At 45.8% G+C, this 24451-nt stretch overlaps 1 protein-coding gene across 1 annotated transcript in view; it reads right to left on the bottom strand.

The window, feature by feature from the left end:
- Positions 1-24451, bottom strand: part of rimbp2a (RIMS binding protein 2a) — a 122302-nt gene that overhangs the window by 2449 nt on the left and 95402 nt on the right. The window contains exons 13-24 of the mRNA XM_056290956.1: positions 24366-24389; positions 21453-21604; positions 16166-16945; positions 14358-14513; positions 13101-13247; positions 11988-12090; positions 10860-10991; positions 7353-7522; positions 4907-5075; positions 3432-3532; positions 1996-2067; positions 1271-1435 (exon numbers count right to left, since the gene is read on the bottom strand). Of these exons, the coding sequence (XP_056146931.1) occupies positions 1271-1435; positions 1996-2067; positions 3432-3532; positions 4907-5075; positions 7353-7522; positions 10860-10991; positions 11988-12090; positions 13101-13247; positions 14358-14513; positions 16166-16945; positions 21453-21604; positions 24366-24389 (2171 nt within the window). The remainder of the gene's footprint in view (positions 1-1270; positions 1436-1995; positions 2068-3431; positions 3533-4906; positions 5076-7352; positions 7523-10859; positions 10992-11987; positions 12091-13100; positions 13248-14357; positions 14514-16165; positions 16946-21452; positions 21605-24365; positions 24390-24451) is intronic.

Raw genomic sequence — 24451 nt, 5'->3', positions numbered from 1 at the left:
AACTGATACGTGTATCTTTTGCACCGAATCTAAACATTTTGGTAACACGCTGACTTGGGATTTTAATCGTTACCATATTGGTGACAATTATTGGCATTTTAATTGATTCCGTAGTTCTCCACCACCCAAAGAAAGCATTGCAGAAACACCTGAGAAGGGCTACCACAATGCTCACCGGGCGGTTGCTGGGTGTGACCACAGTCTGTGTGCATTAGATTTTCAGTTTGGTATCTCGAGTTGTTGACTTTACTGTACAAGGCAGACAGAGCTGTTTATGATGTGAAATGAACAATCTTCTTCTGTTTGGTTTGTTCGTTTTGCCAAGCAGGTGAGGAAAAAAACAAAAGAAAGAAATCAGATGTGGCAGCATCGTCGCCATTATTTAAACCCACACCACTATGAGAACGGAAAACAAAAACAACAACAACTACAACAACAACTACAACAACAATAACACACATGAACACAAAGCGCAAGAGATTTGCTTTTTTTCTTTTTAATCCAATTTTTGCTTTTATTTTTTTTCTTTTCATTGTAACAATACAGAATGGATGTCTCGGTGTAGCGGTTAGCTTTCTCTCTGGAGCTCAGAACAAGGCGTATCTTTAACCACTTCCAACAAGCCTGAAAATAGATTGTTTGATGCGTGTGTGCAGTATACAAAAAGAAACAAAGCCTCTTGTAAGGAAATACAGCAGTAAAGCCAGGAAAGTTATTATAAAATGTATCAAGATTACTTTTGAAAAAGGCATGCTTTTCTCTTTAATCAATCTTTTTTTTGTCACTCTTTTTTTTTCCGTGTTGTTGGGAAACAATGTGTCAAAGCACTTTTAATTACACATAATAGCCATTGGTTTTTGATTTTGTGTTTCAGTGCAAAGAGATACCAAATTTGTCTTGTGTAAGGAATGATTTTAGCCTTTTTCAAATCGTCGCCCTCCATTGCCGATGCCACATGCACAGACCACCCACACAGTTCCCACATAGCCTCTCTTTGTCCGTGTCGGGCTTTGCTTCTGCCTTTCTCTGAGACTCAGAAAGGTGTAAGGCTGTTATTTTCACTTTTCCTTTTCCAAAAGGTTTGGGGTGGGGGGGTGGATTGGGGGGGGGTGTTAGTTTGTACAGTCACCACTGTCACCACATGGACAAACACACACACTGAACAGCACACAGACGGCAAGTGGAGGAAGCGAGAGACGGAAATCAAGAGAGAGGACGAAGGTATGGATGAACACAGGGCCTAGCGCTGAGAGCGGCGATGGTGATGTACCCGTTTGCCCTCTGTGACGGTGACGGCGGAGTTGGAAGCGGGCCGGTTGGCAGGCTCATCCTGTGGGTAGTGGGACGGAGTGTCCGTCAGATACACCTCCACGTCATCAGGCACTTCTTCCAGGAAGTTAGAGGGAACCAGGCCACGGTGGCCGTTGATCTCACCCTGATAACAGAGTTGGAGAAAGCAAAGGAGAGGAGAGGTGAGGAGAATAACAAGGAGATACTGAAAAAAAAGAGATGGGTGTCTAGCCTTCCATTATCCAAACCACTTATCCTGCTCTCAGGGTTGCAGGAATGCTGGAGCCTACCCCAGCAGTCATTGGGTGGCAGGTGGGGAGACACCCTGGACAGGCCGCCAGGCCATCACAGGGCCGACACACACAGACACATTCACACCTAGGGACAATTTAGTACGGCCGATTCACCTGACCTACATGTCTTTGGACTTTGGGAGGAAACCGGAGCATCTGGAGGAAACCCGCACAGACACAGCAAGAACATGCAAACTCCACACACGGGATGACCCAGGGCGACCCCCAAGGCTGGACTACCCCGGGGCTCGAACCAAGGACCTTCTTGCTGTAAGGTGACCGCGCTAACCACTGCGCCACTGTGCCGCCCTTAGGTGAGACTTTGAGATGGGTGTGTCCCTGCAACATCTCTTTATCCTACTGAGGCTTATTCAACAGGAAAAATAAGCCTATGCAGACAACTAGTACTCACATAATAGAATCCATCTTCATCAATATCTCCAAAAACAGCAATGATGTCACCAGCACAGAAGGTCAGCTCAGCCTATAAGAAAAAAGAGAGAGAGACAGGGAAGCATGTGTGTGTGTGTGTGTGTGTGTGTGTGTGTGTGTGTGTGCGTGTGTGCGTGTGTGTGGCTGTGGATAATTTACACTTTACCAAGCAGCCAGAAGTGGTACTCGCTGATTAGCTATGAAAGGCAAAGCCTTTTATTTATTTGCATAGCAGCTGCAAGATGCTGATAGTGTGAGGGAAAATATTTTGTGGACTTCTCTCAGACATAAATCCCCAAAACACTTACACTGAGCAAACGAAAAAATAATATCCGCACATTTAATATTTCTCCAACTAACCATTGTCAGAATAGTATAAATATAAGGGCCCCGCTTTTTCAGGAAGATTACATTGACATCGCACCAGTCACTATAATCCAGCCATCATCCATTAATCCATCCATCCATCGATCATCCATCCAACCATTAATCCATCCATCCATTCATCCATCCACCCAGCTAGCCATCCACCCAGCTAGCCATCCATCCATCCATTATAATCAGACAGGGGGGCACCTTGTGCAGGTCTCTGGTCCATCCCAGGGTTCACATTCAGAATCATTCACCTACCATGCATATTCATGAACAACTTTAGAGTCTCTTATTCACCAAACATGCAAGGTTTTGAACTGTGGGAGGAAAAATGAGTATGAGGAGGAGGAAACACAAGCAGACACAGGGATGACGGTGAACTCCACACAATTATGACACATAATTCAGAGTATAAATCTACCATGGACCTTCACATTAGATTGTAAAGGTGGGTGAACGTTGACAAACAGGCATCCATTTTCCAAGCCGCTTATCCTAATTAGGGTGGCGGGGTGCTGGAGCCTATCCCAGCAGTCATTGGGCGGAAGGCGGGAAACACCCTGGACAGGACGCCAGTCCATCTCAGGGCCAACACATTCACACCTAGGGACCATTTAGTACACCCGATTCACCTGACCTACAGGTCTTTGGACAGTGGGAGGAAACCGGAGCACCCGGAGAAACCCAGACAGACCCGGGGAGAACATGCAAACTCCACACTGAAGACGACCCAGGACGACCCCCAGGGTTGGACAACCCCGGGGTTTGAACCCAGGACCTTCTTGCTGTGAGGCGACCACGCTAACCACTGGGCCACTGTGCCGCCTTGCATTTACCAACATCCATCCATTTACCAACATAGGGGAAAACAATAAGACCATAAGACACGGATTTCATGAAGACTGAATGCAAAGTTGCAATTCCACCTTTAAAGTCTTACAAAAAGTTTGGCAAACAGAAGGTGGGAAACTGTTTGGGCGAGGAAACCCTCAGCTATTTTCTCGGGTAAGCAAACTACTGAGCATCTATGACATTGTGTAGTACCTCCACATCGACATTAGGGGAGCTCTCTCTGGGGTCGTAGTCATAGAGGGCCACCATCCTGCGGGAGGCCTGGTCTCGACGGGAGCCTCGCCTGTTTTGCTCTGGAAAGGACGGGGGAAGAATTTATAAAAAAAAACATCCTGCGGAGGCGTGTTTTAAAAGCTTCAGCTTACAATCCTTAACGACCGCAGCAGTGGTGTTTATATGCAGGATGGCAGGGCTTTGTATGGCAGAGTGTAAATAAACAAACCAAGGCAAAAAAATCGATCTAATTTTGAGACTTTGAGACTTCAATTCATTGGGGGGGTAATTAGATTTTCACACAAAAGAATCATACCCAGCAATAAGCATATCATCGCCTAAAGTATTGAATACTTTTAACTATTTAGTGACGTTCAAGTCAGTCTTTTTAGTTGATTCTGTAAAATGCATGATATTGTAACGCTTCTTATCAATGCCGCATGGAATCCCTGGCATATATTAGTTTTATAAAGTCCATCCATCCATCCATCCATCCACCCATCCATCCACCCATTATCCAGGCCACTTATCTCAGTTCGGGTCACGCGGATGCTGGAGCCTATCCCAGCAGTCATTAGGCGGCAGGCGGGGAGACACCCTGACCAGGCCACCAGGCCATTATAGGGCCTTTTTTATTAGGACCAGAGGGAAGACTGCCCCCTACTGCCCCCCGCCCCACACACACACACACACACACACACACACACACACACACACACACACACACACACACACACACACACACACACACACAGCCACACACAGCTAGGGACAATTTAGTACGGCCGAGGAAACCCACGCAGTCACGGGGAGAACATGCAAACTCCACACAGAGGAGGACCCGGGACAACCCCCCCGAGTTTGGACAACCCCGGGGTTCGAACCCCAGACCTTCTTGCTGTGAGACGACTGCGCTAACCACTGCGCCACCGTGCTGCCCTCATGCAAAGTTAAACTGTATATAAAGTATACATGCAAACAAATGTCCTTTTTGACACATTCTATTCCATGCTTGAGACAATGGCCACGATACAGATATCTAAACACTGAGTGTTTCATGGCTGCTCATTTTAACATCTTATGTCAGATAGGTCTTTCCCAGAAACAAAATGATACGGTACATATTCCATCTTCAGTACTGAAATCAAATGCAGAAGCAGAAGACGGGTGGGGCAGATGTGATGAGGAAGTGGGGTTTTTTGTGGTTTGCAGGTAAAGATAACAGGACAAGCTCCAAAGTAGCTCCATCAACAGATCCTGAGACATCTACTTCTCAGCAAATCTAGGGATTAAGCATGCTTAATTTGTCTGCCGGTAGGGAACGTGCTGACTTAGTGACTCGAATGAACCTCTGGGTTTTGGATCGCTCGAACACAACCACGACTGTTCGTATCACCACAAGTGACAGCGTGTGTCTGTGTGTGTGTCTCGTGATATTTCTCTTTGTCTCTTACCTATTCTATCCACGGGTGTGTTGAGGGGTAGGAAACCCTGTTTGATGAGCTGGTCCATGGTCTCCTCATCCTCAGCCCTTATCTCTGACACCATATTACAAGGAATTAGCCCCATTCTGCCACGTACCTCCCCTCTGTAGAAGCCATCCGTATCTTTGTCACCATACACCTGGGGGAAAAGGGTAGTGGGCAAGTTATCAGTGTGATCTGTTGTTTGTGTGAATGGTGCGATGCGAGTCTCCCCCGTGTGCACGTGCAGTCTGTCCTCCTCCCAGGTCTCCATGGTGATGGTGGTCGCCAGCTGGACACTGCCTAGCATCCCCCTCACCACATTTTCTTGCTGATAGTCCACTACCCATCATGAATTATTGAGAGAATCCTGCAGCAATGATGTGGGGCAGATCCTGACTGTGTAACTTTAGTGGCTGCCATTACAGCAGGATGCGCACATGTTAACGGATTTGCAAAGATGTCACAGTGCTTTTATGAAGTCTGTACAGATTCCTTTGAGTCATCCAGGTAGTAAGATGTCAAAATGAAATACAAAACACAACTGGGCTTGAGCAACCCTCACAGAACTGAGTTGAACCGGGGGGGGGGGGGGCTGTCCATTACCACCTGTAACACTGTCGATAACATCACTACCTCGTCAGTTCTCATCGCCCACTCACTCCCATTCATGATTCAGAGGAGGACCGTCACCTCGAGGAGTGGCATCACCCTCAGAAGACACCAAAAGAGAGGTGCTTTCTGAGAGTATGTCCTGGTCTATGGCCTAATTCATCAGGAAGAGTGGCTTCATCGTACGTATACATGCCACGGTTTCTCCACTGGAAGTCAGAAACAAAGCGATTTGGATCTGAAATGTCTTCAACTTCACAGTGACAAGTCCAGTCGAGTGTTTTGAATTTCATTTTGAGGCGCCTTTTTATTTTTTTGGTATTTTCCCCTCTTTTTCCCCCCAATTGTATCCAGCCAATTACCCCCACGCTTCCGAGCCATCCTGGTCACTGCTCCACCCCCTCTGCCAATCCAGGGAGGGCTGCAGACTACCACATACCTCCTCCGATACATGTGGAGTCACCAGCTGCTTCTTTTCACCAGGCAGTGAGGAGTTTCACCAGGGGGACGTAGTGCGCGGGAGGATCACACTATTCTCCCCAGTTCCCTCTCCTCCCTGAACAGGCGCCCTGACTGACCAGAGGAGGCACTAGTGCAGCAACCAGGACACATACCCACATCCGGCTTCCCACCCACAGACACAGCCAATTGTGTCTTTAGGGACGTCCGACCAAGCCGGAGGCAGCATTAGGTTTCGAACCAGCGATCCCTGTGTTGGTAGGCAATGGAATAGACCACCACACTACTCGGATGCCCCATTTTGAGGTGCTTTTTGAGAGGAGCTCTGAATCTGTGAAGAGTTGTCAATTCAGGCTACTACTTGTTAAAATATTTTATTGTGGATTTACTTTTACAGGAAAACAAGTCTTGGAGGAGGAGAGAATCATCACTTGTTGGCAGAAGAAGTTCAACTACCTCGGCAGCTCTCGTCACCCACTCACTCCCATTCATGATTTAGAGGACACACCACCTGAAACTCAATCTGGACAAGACCAAGACCTGGCCATCACCATTGACAACACCATGGTGACGCCGACTCAGGTGCTCATCCAGGCTCTGGTCATCTGGACTACGGCAACTCCCTCCTTGCTGGCGCCCTGGCGTCGGCCATCAGACCTCTGGAGCTTGTTCAGAAAGCTGCAGCTCGTCTGGTGTTCGACCGCCCTAAGTTCTCCCACACAACTCCCCTTCTCATGTCCCTACACTGGCTCCCAGTAGCTGCTCGCATCCAGTTTAACACTCTGGTGCTAGCCTACAGGGCAGTGAAAGGAACAGCTCCTTCCTATCTCCAGACCATGGTCAAGCCCTACACCCCCGCCCGACCACTTCGCTCTGCTGCCTCGGGATGCCTGGTTGCCCCGTCGCTCAGAGGCCCCTGCTGCCAATCGACCCGGTCACGGCTCTTTTCTGTCCTGGCCCCACAGTGGTGGAATGAACTCCCCACTGAGGTCAGGACAGCGGAGTCGCTGCCCATCTTTCGGCGTAGGTTGAAAACTCACCTCTTCAAGAACTACTACCCTGTTACTTGCTCTTAGCACTTATTGCATTCACTCATTAAAAAAAAAATCTCTTTCTTGCGCTTTTACTTTAGCACTGGTTTTGCTCTTAGATGCTTGTTTAGATGCACTTATGACCTCTGATGACTAGTAGTTCTCCTGATTTCCTATGTTAAATGCACTTATTATAGGTCGCTTTGGATAAAAGCGTCGGCTAAATGACTGTAATGTAACATAATGTAATGTAATGTAACTTGATGTAATGTAACGTAATGTAATGCAATGTAACGTAATGCAATGTAATGTAATCTCAGGACTGAAACACCCACCCTAATAATTTGTCCCTCTTTGAAGGGCAGCTCTTCATCAGCTGCATCTGGGTTGGGGGACATGGAGAGAGGATCGTAGTCAAAGAGTGCCACAAAGATCCTGAAGGACTCCTCAGGCTCTGACTCATCATAGTACGGAGGGGAGCGGCGTTCCCGATCTCTGTAGCCATCTTTAACATGGTGAACATTAAAAGAAAAAAAAATCCAATCACCTTGCATCACTAAATGAACAAGCTAAAGAACATATTTCCCTGGAACAGACTCAAGAGCAGTGTTGGGTGGTGGCTCAAGTGACGATTTACAGGAACATCACTCCCAATAATGGTTAATGTAATAAATCATCAACCCAAAACCAACATTGCTTTGGTTGTCACCTCTCTACGTACCTCAGTTCCCAGACTTGATTACTGATGCAGGCACGGCCTACTCTTCCTCAGATGGGAAATGACAGAAAAGTTTTGGCTTACCATGAAATTTCAAGTTTCCCAACTACTTTGAATTCATAGAGCAAGAAGGTGACAAGGACACTGGATATAAATGCTATTTGGTTACCGTGATTATTCGCTCCAAAGCACATGGCTGGCTGAGGCAGTTGAGTTATTCTAATTTTCGAAGGGACGCTAGAACACAATCACCAATTTGAGTAAAGGGAAAATGATAAAACACTGGTCCCCGAGTAGTGATGAAATGTTAAAAACAAGTGATGAGTGAATTATTACTCAATTTGAGTTACACGCCCAACACTGGTCCAGAGCTTAGTGATCCTTGAACTTCAGATTTCCCCAAACTTGAATAGAAAGAAAATCTTTTGACTCTTAACTTCTGACAAAAGCCATTGTGGCACAAGAGAGTAAAGGCAGAAAGCACAACATAGGAAGATCTTTTTCATGACCACTAAGACCATTATAACTACTTTATTTATGCTTTTTTTCTCCCTTTTTCTCCCCAATCGTACAGGGCCAATTACCCCACTCTTCCGAGCCGTCCTGGTTGCTGCTCCGTCCCCTCTGCCGATCCGGGGAGGGCTGCAGACTACCACATGCCTCCTCTGATACATGTGGAGTCGCCACCGCTTCTGTTCACTGGATAGTGAGGAGTTTCACCAGGGGGACGTAGCGCGTGGGAGGATCACGCTATTCGCCCCAATTCCCCCTCCCCCCTCAACAGGCGCCTCGACTGACCAGAGGAGGCACTAGTGCAGCGACCAGGACACACACCCACATCTGGCTTCCCGCCCGCAGACACAGCCAATTGTGTCTGTAGGGACACCCGACCAAGCCAGAGGTAACACTGGGATTCGAACCGGCGATCCCGTGTTGGTAGGCAACGGAATAGACCACGATGCTACCTGGACGCCCCACTTTAATTATACTTTAAGTGATAACCTACTGTGAAGCACTATGGGAAGGATATGCTCCTCAGAGGTGGTGTTTTTGCCTTTTCTACCCTATATTTTACTACGTATTATACATAACCCCATACCTCTGCATGGTGGAAAAGTATTAAGCATGCATTAGTGCAGTATACAATTACTGAAACAACATTCATGTGTTTTGCATGTCCTTAAATTTGAAATACATCATGCATTATTGCATGATGGATTGAATTTTGACCTCCAACCATATACCAATAAGCATGCAGGCATCAATTAATGTGGTTGGTTTTGTTACTTTGCCCCACGAATCATTCACCGCACACACACACACACGCACACACACAGTCATAACACTTCGTATCGTTGAATAAGCAATTATGAGGGAGTGACAAATAAGCAGCAAGACAAACTACGCAGAAGTGAAAAGTGAAACGGACACGAGAACACACAACAACACAGCGCAACGCAGGCAACACAAGCAACACACAGGACAAGGCTGGCATGCATACTAGCGTGCCTTATTAAAAACTAAAACTGTTGGCTCCATTATCGATGACATAAAGTGTTCGTACAGACAGGTGTCTAATTTGACTTAATCCACCCATGTCTATTGTTGTGCAAGTGTTGATCCACCGCAGTATCTGTTACAAAACGAGATTAGCAGCTACCATCAACTTCTTAATAAAGACAAATCACAGTCACATAATGGGCAACTTAACCAAATTTCTACAAACTAATATCGATATATAAGCCAAAGCCAGTCACAGTAGTTAGGGTAGCTGGGGGATTCTCAACTTTCTTTTGGAAATTGCAGTTTAAAAAAAAAAGGTTCTGTTCAGTCTAAATGGATTTTTAGCATTATTATGCAAATTTATTGACCAGAAATATACTGTCAAAATATATTTTATTATGCTTGTGTTATCTTGGTTTAATTTGTTAATCTTCACACACACACACAGTTGTCTATCGGTGGTGCTTTAATGCGTTAAGAGGGCTGGACAAAGTGGAAAAATTGCTTCTTTTTTTCTTCCCAGTGACCAAAGCATAACAAAAATGTAAATGAGCAAAATTCTCTGACTAATTTAAATGGATTTGCAGCTACAGGCTGCATTTACCTTAACCACAAAGTGATTTTCCCCTACAAAAACTACTGCTAGGTCACACCAGGTTGCTCACTTCATCTAACTGTTATTCCACCATGGAATCAATCTTCAGCAATTTGGATTAGAGTTACTGTTTTATTTATTTATTTTTGTTTTCGCAACACTAACTCACAAATACCGGCAGCCATACTAATATGTGCCCTGGCTCAGCCAACTAACAGAAACTAAGCAGGTGTGGGCTTGGCTAGTACTTGGATGGGAGACCTCCTGGGAAAATGAGTCGCTGCCGGAAGTGGTGTTACTCGGCCAGTAGGGGGCAGTCTTCCCTCTGGTCCTAATAAAAAAGGCCCTGTGATGGACTGACGGCCTGTCCAGGGTGTCTCCCCGCCTGCCCCCCAATGACTGCTGGGACAGGCTCCAGCTTCCCGCGATCCTACTTAGGATAAGTGGCTTGGATGATGGATGGATGGATGGAAGTCACAAATAACTGCTACAATATTGTTGAAATCTGGATTTTGATCAACAGAATTTAAGTATGGCTATTTTTATTGGTGTTAACTGCATTGCCAACAGTTGGTAAGCTACAGATCAAGTGCCAGTGTCCAAAGAAAAATAATTGATAATAATTCAAAAGATAAACCTGGGACAGTGCAGTCAGTCTCACGTGTTAACTCACCCCATATCCCTCTTCCCATTCATGCATAACATTGTAGTGGTGGTGGGTGTGGAAATACCACAAAGGGGGAGGGGTTTAGCAGGCATCTGGAATTCAGTGCAGTGAGGGAGGCATTCTCTAAGCAGTCAGTCAATAAGTTATCTCGTCCTCCGCAATGGTGGGCGTGGCCATCTTGGAGTCCCAGAGCGGCTTGCCAGTGGACCCATCACTTTATTGCAGTGCAGTGTATCATGCTGTGCAACTAGAAGCATAATAATAAGTGTAGATATAGATTTTCAAATAGGCACTCGCAGTTTTCCACAGCTACTTGCAGTTACCAGTGGCATTTGGAGCCTGCAGGTGGCAGCACATACCATAGGGAGAGCTGGCGCCTGTGCTCCCCGTGTGCCTGCATGCAGACGTCCTGTGCCGAGCTACTCTGCCATAGTAAACATCCTCGGTGATGGGGGAGAGGTTCCCCTCACTGTTACTCTCAGTGGTTATCTCTACAGGAAACACCAATCAGAGGGGGTGACGTTACAATGCATAGCCCACCCATTCACTCGCAGGAGGTAATCTTTTTTTGGGGGGGGGGGATTTTTTCTCCCTTTTTTCTCCCCAATTGTACTTGGCCGATTACCCCACTCTTCCAAGCTGTCCCGGTCGCTGCTCCACCCCCTCTGCCGATCCGGAGAGGGCTGCAGACTACCACATGCCTCCTCTGATACATGTGGTGTCGCCGGCCGCTTCTTTTCACCTGACAGTGAGGAGTTTCACCAGGGAGACGCAGCACGTGGAAGGATCACGCTATTCCCCTCAGTTCCCGCTCCCACATGAACAGGCGCCCCGAATGACCAGAGGAGGCGCTAGTGCAGCGACCAGGACACATACCCACATCCGGCTTCTCACCTGCAGACACGGCCAATTGTGTCTGCAGGGAAGCCTGACCAGGCCGGAGGGATTCGAACCGGCGATCCCCGTGTTGGTAGGCAATGGAATAGACCACCGCACTACCCAGACGCCCTTCCCAGGAGGTAATCTAAAACTTCCTGTCGACACCTGAGGCTTCATAATATCGACTCAGAGGCCACAGTTGGGCATATTAATGGTAGTGATGAGCATACAAACTAAAAGCAATATGGATAACTGCTCAGGTAAAAGTACCTGGGAAACATGTATCACTATGAGTATTATGACTGTGTGTCATGTATTTTGTGATACTCAGCAGTCGAAGACACGTGTCAGCTTGTTAAATAATGTCAACATGAGCAAGCTCCCTACCAAGTGTTTAGGTAATATGAAAGACATGGGCATGGTTCAAAGACACAGGAGTGATCTGGAGACACGGGGAGGCTCATGGAGGTTTTAAAAGACCAGCACAGACCGCTAGGGCACAGAAAAACATCAAAAGCAACACCAACACTCAACACCTCTCGGGACACAATCTCAGAGACAAGCCTCCAGAAAAGTCCCTGTCGCTTAGGTCACGTGACCTTACTGACCAATAGAAGGGACCATGAGAGGTCGCCTCTGGGGTTGGGGAGCGCCATGGGGAATTCGTCTCCCCATCTCCCGGTCTAACCGACTTCCACCAGCACTGCTTGTCTGAAACGCACACATACAGAATCATAGACACACAAATATACACACAGACACAAAATGCTCATATGTTGTATACATATTATAGTATATGTGCATGTACATTTTATTCATTTAAAAAAAAATTCTTGGAATACTAATGGACAATGTCCCCGCAATTTACAACTCTACAAATTGGCGGTTGTCTCGTGTTGTGGCTTCAGCAGTGTACCGTGCCTAACATAGCCACATGACCCAGAACAAACACAGCAGTTTGAATCTGACTGCCCGTACAGTTCATCTGCTCTAGCAAACTGAGGATTAAAGGAGTGGGAATACAGGCCCAGAGTCCCACAGATACCTGCCCCTGACCAATAAAGGCTGCTGGCCTAAAATCAGTGCAGGGTTAAGATTAGGTTTCTTCTGCCCCTTTTAAATTGCTTGCTTGTTTACTTGCTTACTTGTTTACTTGCTTACTTACTTACTTACTTACTTACTTATTTATTCATTCATTTGTTCATTCATTCCCGTTTTTCTCCCAATTGTACTTGGCCAATTACCCGACTCTACCAAGCTGTGCTGATCTCTGCTCCACCCCCTCTGCCGATCCGGGGACTACCACATGCCTCCTCCGATACATGTGGAGTCGCCAGCCACTTCTTTTCCCCTGGCAGTGAGGCGTTTCACCAGGGGGACATAGCAAATGGGAGGATCAAACTATTCCCTCTAGTCATCCCCCCCAAACAGGCGCCCCGACTGAGCAGAGGAGGCACTAGTGCAGCAACCAGGACACATACCCACATCCGGCTTCCCACCTGCAGACAAGGCCAATTGTGTCTGTAGGGACGCCCGAGCAAGCCGGAGGTAACACGGGGATTCAACCGGCCTTGTACTTGACCCTGATCCACGTATTGGTAGGCAACAGAATAGACCATTACGCTACGCCTTACACACACACACTCTCTCCCTTTTAACTTTCAATTTACTATTTCCGTCTCACTAAATAAAGCACTATTAAATGGATGAATAATCTTCACCTTGAGGGTGTTGTGTGAATTGCGTCGCCTCCCTTCTTCGTGTTGCATCTCAGAGTACAGCTCCTCCTCATCTTCTTCCATGATGTCCGACAGGTCAGAGCCTCGGCTGCTCTCACTGTGGTACTCCTCACTGTGGCTATAATGAGGCTGTGAAGGGCCATACGCATTCAGGCACACACCAAACCAATGCATTCAAGAGGACATACAAATGTATACAAACACGTACACACACACACACACACACACATGCAAGCACAAAAAAAGGCCATCATTTTGCATCCGAGAGATGCAAAATGATAGTGATGCAGTGAGTAGTGGTCAGTAGTGGTCAGTAGCAGTCAGTAGTGGTCAGTAGTGGTCAGGATTCAAAGTCTGCTTATCCTTTCTAGCAAAAGGATAATTCATATTCTTACAACATGGGTCTTACTTTCAGAATTTTTGCCATTTCTCATATCGGTCATCATATCATGTTACTCACCAGCTTTACTGTCGAGATTTTGGATGGAGGACCACCGCTGGACACAGTTTATCAACAGCGCTTTTTTTTAAAAAATTATTATTATTTTGAGATATTTTATAGATCCCGTAGGAAAATTACTCAATCATAATATAAAAAAAATTAAAATAATAGAGAATAATAGAAAGTAAAATGATAAAATAATAAAAAAAAAATATATATATTAATTTACTTCTACAGGGCAATTTAACATACTAACTGTCAGGCATATATCAACATCTCCAATTCAATCCAATTATCTAAACTACACATTTGAACGTGAAATTGAATGCACGAGTTTAACGCTATTGTACGGTATTAACAGTGGTCCATCAAATTGTTGAACTACTTCCTGGTTCAGCTTGCAGGGATTAACATCTTACTTGCCGTTGGTAGTAGTAACCGAACTACCTGGCCAGCACGACTGAGAACTCCTAGATAATGGGAAATCATATACACAGTGCAACTGAGGCAGTGTGTTTATTTATGTATGTATGTATCTATTTATGTATTTGTTTTATTCTTTATTTTTTTTGTCATTGTCGTTGAAAGTACTGGTTTAAGAGTTTATGATGCCCCATAAAACAGAAAAAAACAGCTGTGTCTATGGGTAAAATCAAAACCAGTATGCACAATGGCAAAACTGCAAAAATGAGACCCAGACTAAACCAATGAACACTAATCATTGTGCGAAGGTAGATTTGGGAAGCCAGTCCAGTGCTCAAACAGCGATGTGTTGTTGTCCATTGTGTCAGTCTTACCGGTCTGCCGAGCTCAGAGCCTCTGAGGAACTCGTCGACGGAGGCACCTCTCCTACGGCCACGAGCATATCCATCTTCATCTTCCTCTTCTTCCTCTGAGTGATGCTGTTGGAATGACTGACCCTGATCTACATACCCACCCTGTCTCCTGTCCCCCTGGGAGGAATAAGGAAGGACAGAAAAAAATAAAGGAACATTGTTACAACCTAATTTTTTTTTAAATTTTCCCCTTTGTACATGTGGAGTCGCCAGCCGCTTCTTTTCACCTGACAGTGAGGAGTTTCGCCAGGGGGACGCAGCACATGGGAGGATCAAGCTATTCCCCCCAGTTCCCCCTTCCCCCTGAACAGGCGCCCTGACCGACCAGAGGAGGCACTAGTGCAGTGACCAGGACACATACTCACATCCGGCTTCCAACCTGCAGACATGGCCGATTATGTCTGTGGGGACCTCTGACCAAACCGGAGGTAACACAGGGATTTGAACCGGAGATCCCTGTATTGGTAGGCAACGGAATAGACCGCTATGCCACCCGGACCTCCTACCGCCTCATTTCTGAATTTTACATTCTACCTGCTCTGATAACTTGATTATTACAGTTGTGCTTATAAAATTTAAGACCAGGGCTAAAACAAGTCCTTCGGCATAGATTATATTACATTTTGTAGATGGTATGAATCAAAAATGTTTCCCCTTTAGTTGTGTCATTATAGTGTAACACATCAAAATGGCATTTAGTAGCTTGTCAGTTGTTAGACAAATAAAGACATACTGAGAGACAAACACTATAACGAATACTAACATTTTCTGCTCTAGAAGTACTTTTATTTAACACAAATGTATTGAGTTTATAATCAGACTGGGTAGGTTGGTTAAAGTGGCTAGGTTCTTCACCAGTATTCAGCCTATTCACTGATGCCTAGCTGGACCACCCCCCCCCCAACATTTTGCTAACTTCTGAAAGATCTTAGCTCATAGAGAAGGGCCTTTACTCTATATTGTTATCCAAACTCTACAAAAGCAACACCCTAAGTACTCAAATTAGCATTTCCTAGTGTTGGTGCGATTTTGGTTCGGTTTTGGAAAAAGGTGTTGATTTTGATTTCACTTTTCCTTTTTTCTTTCTTTTTTTTAGTTATTTTGACTATGACCAGTGGAACTGTTTTGGAAAGAAAAAAAAAAACACTTCAGTCACCATCAATTTAGCCAATATTCACAACAATTTGCATATAAACAACACTTTTCGTGACCACCTGTTTCTCCCTCTCTGACATCATCTAATGGTTCCCTTCCTTTCAGTGAATATTCTATTCATTTCCTCATTGATGATGATGATTTTTCATGAATGATAACAAATCCACACCAGCATATTTGTTTGAATCCAGGCTTTTTGGGATATATAACGCACCGACAAAAAATAAATAAACACACAAACAAACAAATAAATAAAACGTTTATATTTTTCGGTCACTGCACAAAGATAATCAGAATAGTTGACTCAAATTATATATATGTTGCATCACTGCCTTAATATTATAATTAAGCCAAAGATAAATCTCTATGGAGAATTCAAGCCATTTCATACTGAGGTAGAAACACTATCAAAATGCTATCCTTCCTCTATTGCTGCTCACCATAGTCAATAGTACGCACGGAGTGTAATTTTCTTCCCACTGGGCACACAAAACAAATATTCATCAAGTTTAATTGTTTCCTATAACTGAACCAATCTCAATTCGCTTTTAAATACTGAAAATTAAAAAAAAAAAGTTAATTGCTCTGTACTAATATTTCCTAGTCCATCATACCTTTCCACTTTCTGCTGCCACCCTCTGAGCTGCCTCTCGAGCAATGGCTTTGGCAACGGTGTCTGGGATGAGTGTGCCCCGGGGCTGAGGAAGAATCCTCTGGGGTGAAGGTGAACGGGGGTTGGCAGTTGGGGGTGCCTCCAGGGTGTGCCCTTGCATTAGTGCAGGGGGCTGGGTAGATGGAGAGCGAGTTGGGTCCCAGCCAGGCGGGCCAGGTGGAATGGTTCCTCCATGATGAGCCGCCTGCTCTTTGGCATCCAGGTCTCTGGCACTTACTGGTCTCTGAGGTATGGGATGGGGGTGGGGATGGGGTAGCAGAGGCAGCCGGTGCTGAGGTCTTTGACCTTGATGAGCTGGATGAGGCTGAAGATGTAAGGGCTGAGGCAGAGGGTGTGGGGGTCGAAGCTGGGGCTGGAGGGGTACTCCTGGATGGGGAAGCCGGGGCTGGGCTTGAGGATGGGGAGGATGGGGAGGAAGAGGTTGTCCATGGGCCTGGGGTGGAGCAGGCAACTGGGGCTGAGGATGAGGGAGGTGAGGGGACTGGAGATGGAGTTGGACCATGGGATGTGGAGGGGGACCTGTGTGGGGGAGTAGGGGTGTGGGCTGAGGAAGGGGTGGTAGAGGCACAAGCAGGTTGTTTGGAATGACGGCGACTTGGGAGTCTTGGGATTCTCCCTGTGCAGATAGCGTCCTAACAATGACCTCCCTGGCCTCCAGGCACTGAATCCTTGTCAGCTCCACAGTCACATAATCTGCAAGTGGGTACAACACCTCTGCGATCTGGGTAGAACACACACACACACACACACACACACACACACACACACACACACACACACACACACACACACACACACACACACACACACACACACAAATGACCAACATTAACCAACATTACCAATAGCATTGCCATTAGCAGCAGCAGAGATGACAATCACATATAACCCAGCCACTGAGGATACACAAGCCAGTGCATTCTTAGTGCCGGTCCCAAGCCCGGATAAATGGAGAGTGTTGCATCAGGAAGGACATCCGGCGTAAAACCTTTGCCAAATCAAATATGTGGATCATAAATCAGATTTCCATACTGGATTGATTGAGGCCTGGGTTACCAACAACCACCACCAGTACTGTTGGGCAGCAGGGTGCCGGTAGAAACTATGCTACTGTTGGGCGAAGGAGAAGGAGAGGGGAAAGGCATGTTCAGAAGCAGCGCGAGAGGAGGAAGGGTAAAAGTATAGAGGTGAGAGTCGGAACTTTGAATGTTGGCACTATGACTGGTAAAGGGAGAGAGCTGGCTGATATGATGGAGAGAGGAAGGTGGTTATACTGTGTGTGTAAGACACCAGATGGAAGGAGAGTAAGGCCAGGAGCATCGGAGGTGGGTTCAAACTCTTCTACCATGGTGCGAATGGGAGGAGAAATGGGGTAGGGGTATTTCTGAAGGAAGAGTGAGTCAAGAGTGTGTTGAAGGTGAAGAGAGTGTCAGAGTGATGAGTATGAAGCTGGAAACTGAAGGTGTGTTGATGAATATTATCAGTACATAAGCCCCGCAAGTTGTGTGTGAGATGGAAGAGAAGGAAGAATTCTGGAGTGAGCTGGATGAAGTGGTGGAGAGTGTACCCAAGGAGTCGAGAGTGGTGATTGGAGTGGACTTCAATGGGCATGTTGGTGAAGGGAACAGAAGTGATGAGGAGGTGATGGAGAGGAATGTGGAAGGACAGATGCTGGTGGATTTTGTGAAAAGGATGGAAATGATTGTGGTGAATACGCATTTGAAGAATATGGAGGAACACAGGGTGATGTATAAGAGTAAAGGAAGGTGCACACAGGTGGACTATATCTTATGCAGGAGGCACAATCTGAAAGAGATTGGAGACTACAAGGTGGTGACAGGGGAGAACGTAGCTAGGCAGCTTCGGATGGTGGTCTGTAGGATGACTTTGGGTATCAAGAAGAGGAAGAGCATGACGGCAGAGACAAGGATCAAATGGTGGAAGATGAAGAAGGAAGACTGTTGTGTGGAGTTCAGGGAGGAGTTAGGACAGGTACTGGGTGGTAGTGAAGAGTTACCGGATGGTTGGGCAACAACTGCAGAAATAGTGAGGGAGACAGTTAGGACGGTACTTGACGTGTCATCTGGAAAGAGGAAGGAAGACAAGGAGACATTGTGGTGGAATGAGGAAGTACAGTAGAGTACACAGAGAAAAAGGTTGGCAAAGAAGAAGTGGGACAGTCAGAAAGTTGAAGAAAGTAGACAGGGGTACAAGGAGATGCAGCGTAAAGTGAAGAGAGAGGTGGTGAAGGTAAAGGAAAAGACGTATGGTGAGTTGTATGAGAGGTTAGACACTAAGGAAGGAGAAAAGGACTTGTACTGATTGGCTAAACAGAGGGACCAATATGGGAAGGATATGTATGAGGGAAGAGTGACAATGGTGAGGTGTGCTGTTGGAATGACAGATGGGTTCAAGGTGGAGGTGGGATTACATCAAGGATCAGCTCTGAGCTCTTTCTTGTTTGCAATGGTGATGGACAGATTGACAGACAAGATCAGGCAGGAGTCTCCATGGATTATAATGTTCGCGGATGACATTGTGAGTGTGTACATCTCACTGTAGTGAGAAGTGGAGGTATGCACTGGAGATAAGAGGAATGAAAGCCAGTAGTAGTGAAATGGCTTCCATATGCGCGAGTGATAGGGAGGACTGTGGAATGGTGCGGATGGAAGGAGAAGAATGATGAAGGCGTATGAGTTTAAATACTTGGGGTCAACTGTTCAAAGTGATGGAGAGTGTGGAAGAGAGGTGAAGAAAACAGTGCAGGCAGGGTGGAGTGGGTGGAGAAGAGTGTCAGGGGTGATTTGTTACAGAAGGGTACCAGCAAGAGTTAAAGGGAAGGTTTACAGGATGGTTGTGAGACCAGTTATGTTATATGGTTTGGAGACAGTGGCACTGATGAAAAGACAAGAGGTGGAGCTGGAGGTGGCAGAGTTGAAGATGCTAAGATTTTCATTAGGAGTGATGAAGAAGGACAGGATTAGGAATGAGAATGTTAGAGGGGCAGCTCAGGTTGGACGGTTTGGAGACAAAGCAAGAGAGGCAAGATTGAGATGGTTTGGACATGTGTGGAGGAGAGATGCTGGTATATTGGCAGAAGGATGCTGAATATGGAGCTGCCAGGCAAGAGGAAAAGAGGAAGGCCAAAGAGGAGGTTTATGGATGTGGTGAGGGAGGACATGCAAGTGGCTGGTGTGACAGAGGAAGATGCAGAGGACAGGAAGAGATGGAAACGGATGAGCTGCCGTGGCGACCCCTAACGGGAGCAGCCGAAAATAGTAGTAGTAGTAGTAGTAGTAGTAGTAGTAGTAGTAGTAGTAGTAGTAGAGATGGCAATCACATTAAACTTTACCACCAACAATAACAATAACAAGAAAATATAATAATGATTAGCACCATTCATAACAAGATAATAACCATTGCCATTCCTTAACTGTTTAATAACCCTGTGTAGCTATTCTGTTCAAGGACGAGAATAACAATTTTTACATCAAACACAAGAGGGCGTTAGAATTCCTCCTTAGACCTACTCAGCTTCATAATTGAGAGCTGTACCAACATTAAAACGCAGGTAGGTGGCGCTGTCATCTACATTGAAGATGTTGACAATACAAGGGACAAATAATTCACAAAAAATAGACAGGACCTATTTTCACTGCCTCTGTGATTTATTTTCTCACATTTTACAAACAGTTGTAGTACTGGCAGAAGAAGAAAAAACACTAAGTGTTTTGCCTTGTGGAAATGTACACATTTCATCTCCTGGAACGTATGAATGTCTCACAAAACTTTAGATTTTTCAAGCAAGTGTCAACTTAGAACAAATAGAATAGAATAGAATACTCTTTATTCGTCATTTTGTACATACAATACAATGAAATTCACTTCCTGCATTTAACCCATCCTAGCTGTGTAGCTATGTGCAGTGGGCAGCTGCAGCACCCGGGGACCAACTCCAGTTCTTCTTTCCATTGCCTTGCTCAAGGACACAGACAGGAGTATTAACCCTAACATGCATGTCTTTTTGATGGTGGGAGGAAACAGGAGCACCCGGAGGAAACCCACACAGACACGGGGAAAACATGCAAACTCCACACAGAAAGAACCTGGGATGGCCTGGGGTTCGAACCCAGGACCTTCTTGCTCTGAGACAACAGTGCTAACCACTGGGCCACTGTGCCGCTCAACTTGTTGAATATTGTTTGGTAATGTATTTAAAATCACTTAAAAAATGTTTGCTAATCAGCGAGGTAATTTAGCTGCTAACGCCAACCAACATGATTTACACTTTTCTGAGATCCAAGTGTACGTTTAAACAGAGTGAGATTTGAATTACTGATAGGCTCACATGTTTCAAGAAAGGTCCTGACACAAGTTAAGATACATTGAAAACAAGTAACTCAACATACTGGCAGCAATTTTATTTTATTTTAAAGAATAAAGACTAAATATAAAATGAGGTGACTTTATCAACGGACAGTCTTTTTTTTTTTGGAATTCCATCCATCCATTATCCGAACCGCTTATCCTGCTCTCAAGGTCACGAGGATGCTGGAGCCTATCCCAGCAGCCATTGGGCGATAGGCAGAGAGACACCCTGGACAGGCCGACCCCCCCACCACCACCACCACCACCTTTTCTTCCCAATTGTATCCGTCCAATTGCCCCACTCTTCCGAGCCATCCCGGTTGCTGCTCCACCCCTTCTGCTGATCTGGGGAGGGCTGCAGACTACCGCATGCCTCCTCCGATACATGTGGAGTCACCAGCCACTTCTTTTCACCTGACAGTGAGGAGTTTCGCCAGAGGGATGTAGCATATGGGAGGATCACGCTCCCCCCCCCCACTTCCCCCTCCCCCCGGAATAGGCGCCCCGACCAACCACAGGAGGCGCTAGTGCAGCGACCAGGACACATACCCACATCCAACTTCCCACCCGCAGACACAGCCAACTAGGGACGCCCAATCAAGCCCGAGGCAATACAGGGAATCAAACCAGTGATCCCTGTGCTGGCAGGAAACGGAATAGACCGCTATGCTACCCGTACGCCTTTGGGACATTCTTTTTAAAACAGTTATGAACCCTGACACTTCATGCCTCCTAATTATGACTAATAACCCTTGCCTGAAACTAGCTCCTAAAGCACTTGCAACACTTTCTTTTCTAGAAAATCTCATGAAAATTAAGGATAAGGTTCGAGAACGTGATGCTACCACTCACTAACTTACCCTCTGTCCTTTAGTGCAGACCGCGTAGCCGATAACATTTGCCCCGTTGGATGTTCCTGTGGGAGACATCGGGGGTGGCTTCCAGCAGACCTGCAAGACACCTGGAGCCTGACCGCAGAGCACCTGGACCTCCTGGGGAGGGTGTGGGGGACCTGGCGGATAGGAAGCAGGTGTAAACTGTTACGCTCTGGGAGGTATAAATGGTTGCATTAGTAACACAATCATACAAACAAGAGGGAAGTAGTGAGGTGTTCAGTAAGCCTACATCTGTATAGTGATGCACAAAAACAGATGAGGGGAGAGCATTCACGAAACATCACAGTGAGGTATATTTTTAATCTATAGTGTAATAGTTAAATGGTTTTGTGACAGGATAATCAAGTTGCGTTGGGTTGGTACAGACACAGGAAGTCCATGCACGTATTTGTGGTGGTAGCGCGCATTCATGACATATCAGATGTGATATGAAATATTTCCAAATATGCACGTTAACTATCAAATCAATGATTTTAAAACCATACTTCACACACAGTAAAACATAATTGATCACAGATTCAATAGCAAACCAAACTTGTAGTACAAAAGTGTGTCTTACTGCAGCTTCCTTTTGACCAAAATACTGTCTGAGCGTCTATCATGAGCTGCTCTCAGATGTACTTCTTACAGCATTGTCGGACTGGTTTTTCCAGCACCGCCAGTCGTTTTCCCCATTCACACATCCGAGATTCACAGATGACGTGACAATATCTTCTGTCTTGTTCCCCGCTGTACATCATAACCTACACCATCTGTAACTCTTACGGTATTTAACTGTCTAATTGATCAATTAACTGGAGCCTACTACACAGCTGCCTATTGATTTTGTCCTCTGCCCGTAATGAGAGAAGCCCGCTTATTTCTAGATTGGCCCATTTTGCAGACATTTTTAAACGTGATCTTGGGGGTGCCCGGGTGGCATGGCGGTCTATTCCACTGCCTACCAACACGGGGATCGCCGGTTCGATTCCCCGTGTTACATCTGGCTCGGTCAGGTGTCCCTACAGACACAATTGACCGTGTCTGCGGGTGGGGAGCCGGATGTGGGTATGTGTCCTGGTCGCTGCACTAGCGCCTCCTCTGGTCTGACAGGGCGCCTGTTCTGGGGGGAGGGGGAATTGGGGGGAATAGCGTGATCCTCCCACGCGCTACGTTCCCCTGGCGAAACTCCTCACTGTCAGGTGAAAAGAAGCGGCTGGCGACTCCACATGTATAAGAGGAGGCATGTGGTAGTATGCAGCTCTCCCCGGATTGGCAGAGGGGGTGGAGCAGCGACCGGGACAGCTCGGGAAATAGGGTAATTGGCCAAGGACAATTGGGGAGAAAAAGGGGGAAACACCAAAAAAAAAAAAGAAAAGAAAGTGATCTTACTTTCGTAGGTTTACAAATAAATCCCCGTTTTCAGATCAATGCATGGATTTAAAGTCACAGATACGTTCCTTGTGATTGGTTCACTCGCACCTGTAAAAGTGTCCCAATACGACAATCTGACGGCTTATGTCCACACTATGATCATTTGGTGTTGTTTCCATACATGACACTAGGGCTTGAGCGGCAAACTGCCGATACATCTTTAATGGAATAACGACTCCAGCTCGCATTCACACATGAACCTGACACGTTTTTAAAAAAAAACGGAGGGAAAGTTTACGGAGTGAGCAGCATGTATGAATGAGTGTTTTTTACTCCAGGCATATCATAATCCCCCATACCCCTCCGCCCCCCCACCCCTATTTACTCTTTCTTTGAACAGACATTACTCAACAAGCTACAACAATATAGGATCCAGGAGGCATCTGAGAGAGACCCTGTTTACACTTGGTTTTAAAATGTGTTTTGGGCAATTGGATCACAAGTGGACAGCGAGACACATCGCCGTTTACACCTGTGTCTATCATGCATCTCCAAATGCGTCCTGCTGACCACTTGTGATCAGATTTCGTTACTCCAAAGAAGAAGAAGAAGATTTCCTGTAACGTCCTTGTCGGGGACGCATCAGGACGCATTAGCATTTATACTACAAAAGATATGTGGTCAAATATGTCCCAGACCACCTCAGCAAGTGGTTTGAGTAACCGGTTCACAAAAGGTTTTGGTGGTCGTTTACACTTGTATTTAGCGCTGTCCACTTGTGATCCGATCGCAAAAAAAACCGCATTTTAAAACCAAGTGTAAACGGGGTCAGAGAGAGAGACTTTTCTGAGTACAATGGACAAACAAGTGAGACTGGATAAAGCCCATTCTACGTCTCCCGCTTTACTGGGTCACTGGCTAAACATGCACAGCTGGGGTGGCTGCATTCAGGCAGAATCAAATACACACTGGTACAATGTGGACATTTCAGTGACTAGTGAGGGAGAATCGGCAAAAGTTACTTCAGTGGCATTCCTTTGTAAAGCACTTGACATTCTGGGTTTGGCTATAGGCTGAGGAAATGACTCACGGACCAATCAAATCTTGTGATTTAATTGGTAGTGTGCAATCTGCATAGAGCAATTTGGGCAAATGTGTATTTGGATCTGGGTTCACCTATTTGACTCCCTTGCTGTGTGTTTGACTGTGCTCCAATAGCCACAAACATGTCAATATCGCTTCTAAGTTCATTTTGAAGATTTTTGGGGATCCATTCTAAAGCCCCCATCAAATGCAGTTTTTTGCCTAAATCCAGTGTTTAGTGTTTAGAAGTCTGTGAAAATCATTATTTATTTCCAAGTCAGTCATTCTCAGTTTCTTAACCACAGCCATTTCCCAAAAGCATTGCAGTGCGAATATAATCTCTGCCGAGCCGTTTCAACAGGAAGGAGAAAAAAAAAGAAGAAAAAAGACCATCCATATAATATTGGAAAACCCAGCCCAAGATTGATGTTTTGTTCTGACCTGTTCTGCAATAGGGTGTTGGACCTGGACAAAATACAATAAACAACAATGGCAGGGTAAGGTAACGTTAGCTCTTTTCCTGGTTG

The sequence above is a fragment of the Lampris incognitus genome, chromosome 12 (genome assembly GCF_029633865.1).
Source record: "Lampris incognitus isolate fLamInc1 chromosome 12, fLamInc1.hap2, whole genome shotgun sequence".
Lineage (NCBI taxonomy): Eukaryota > Metazoa > Chordata > Actinopteri > Lampriformes > Lampridae > Lampris > Lampris incognitus.
The sequence above is the reverse complement of the archived record's forward strand: the minus strand, read 5'-3'. Positions and strand labels throughout refer to the sequence as shown.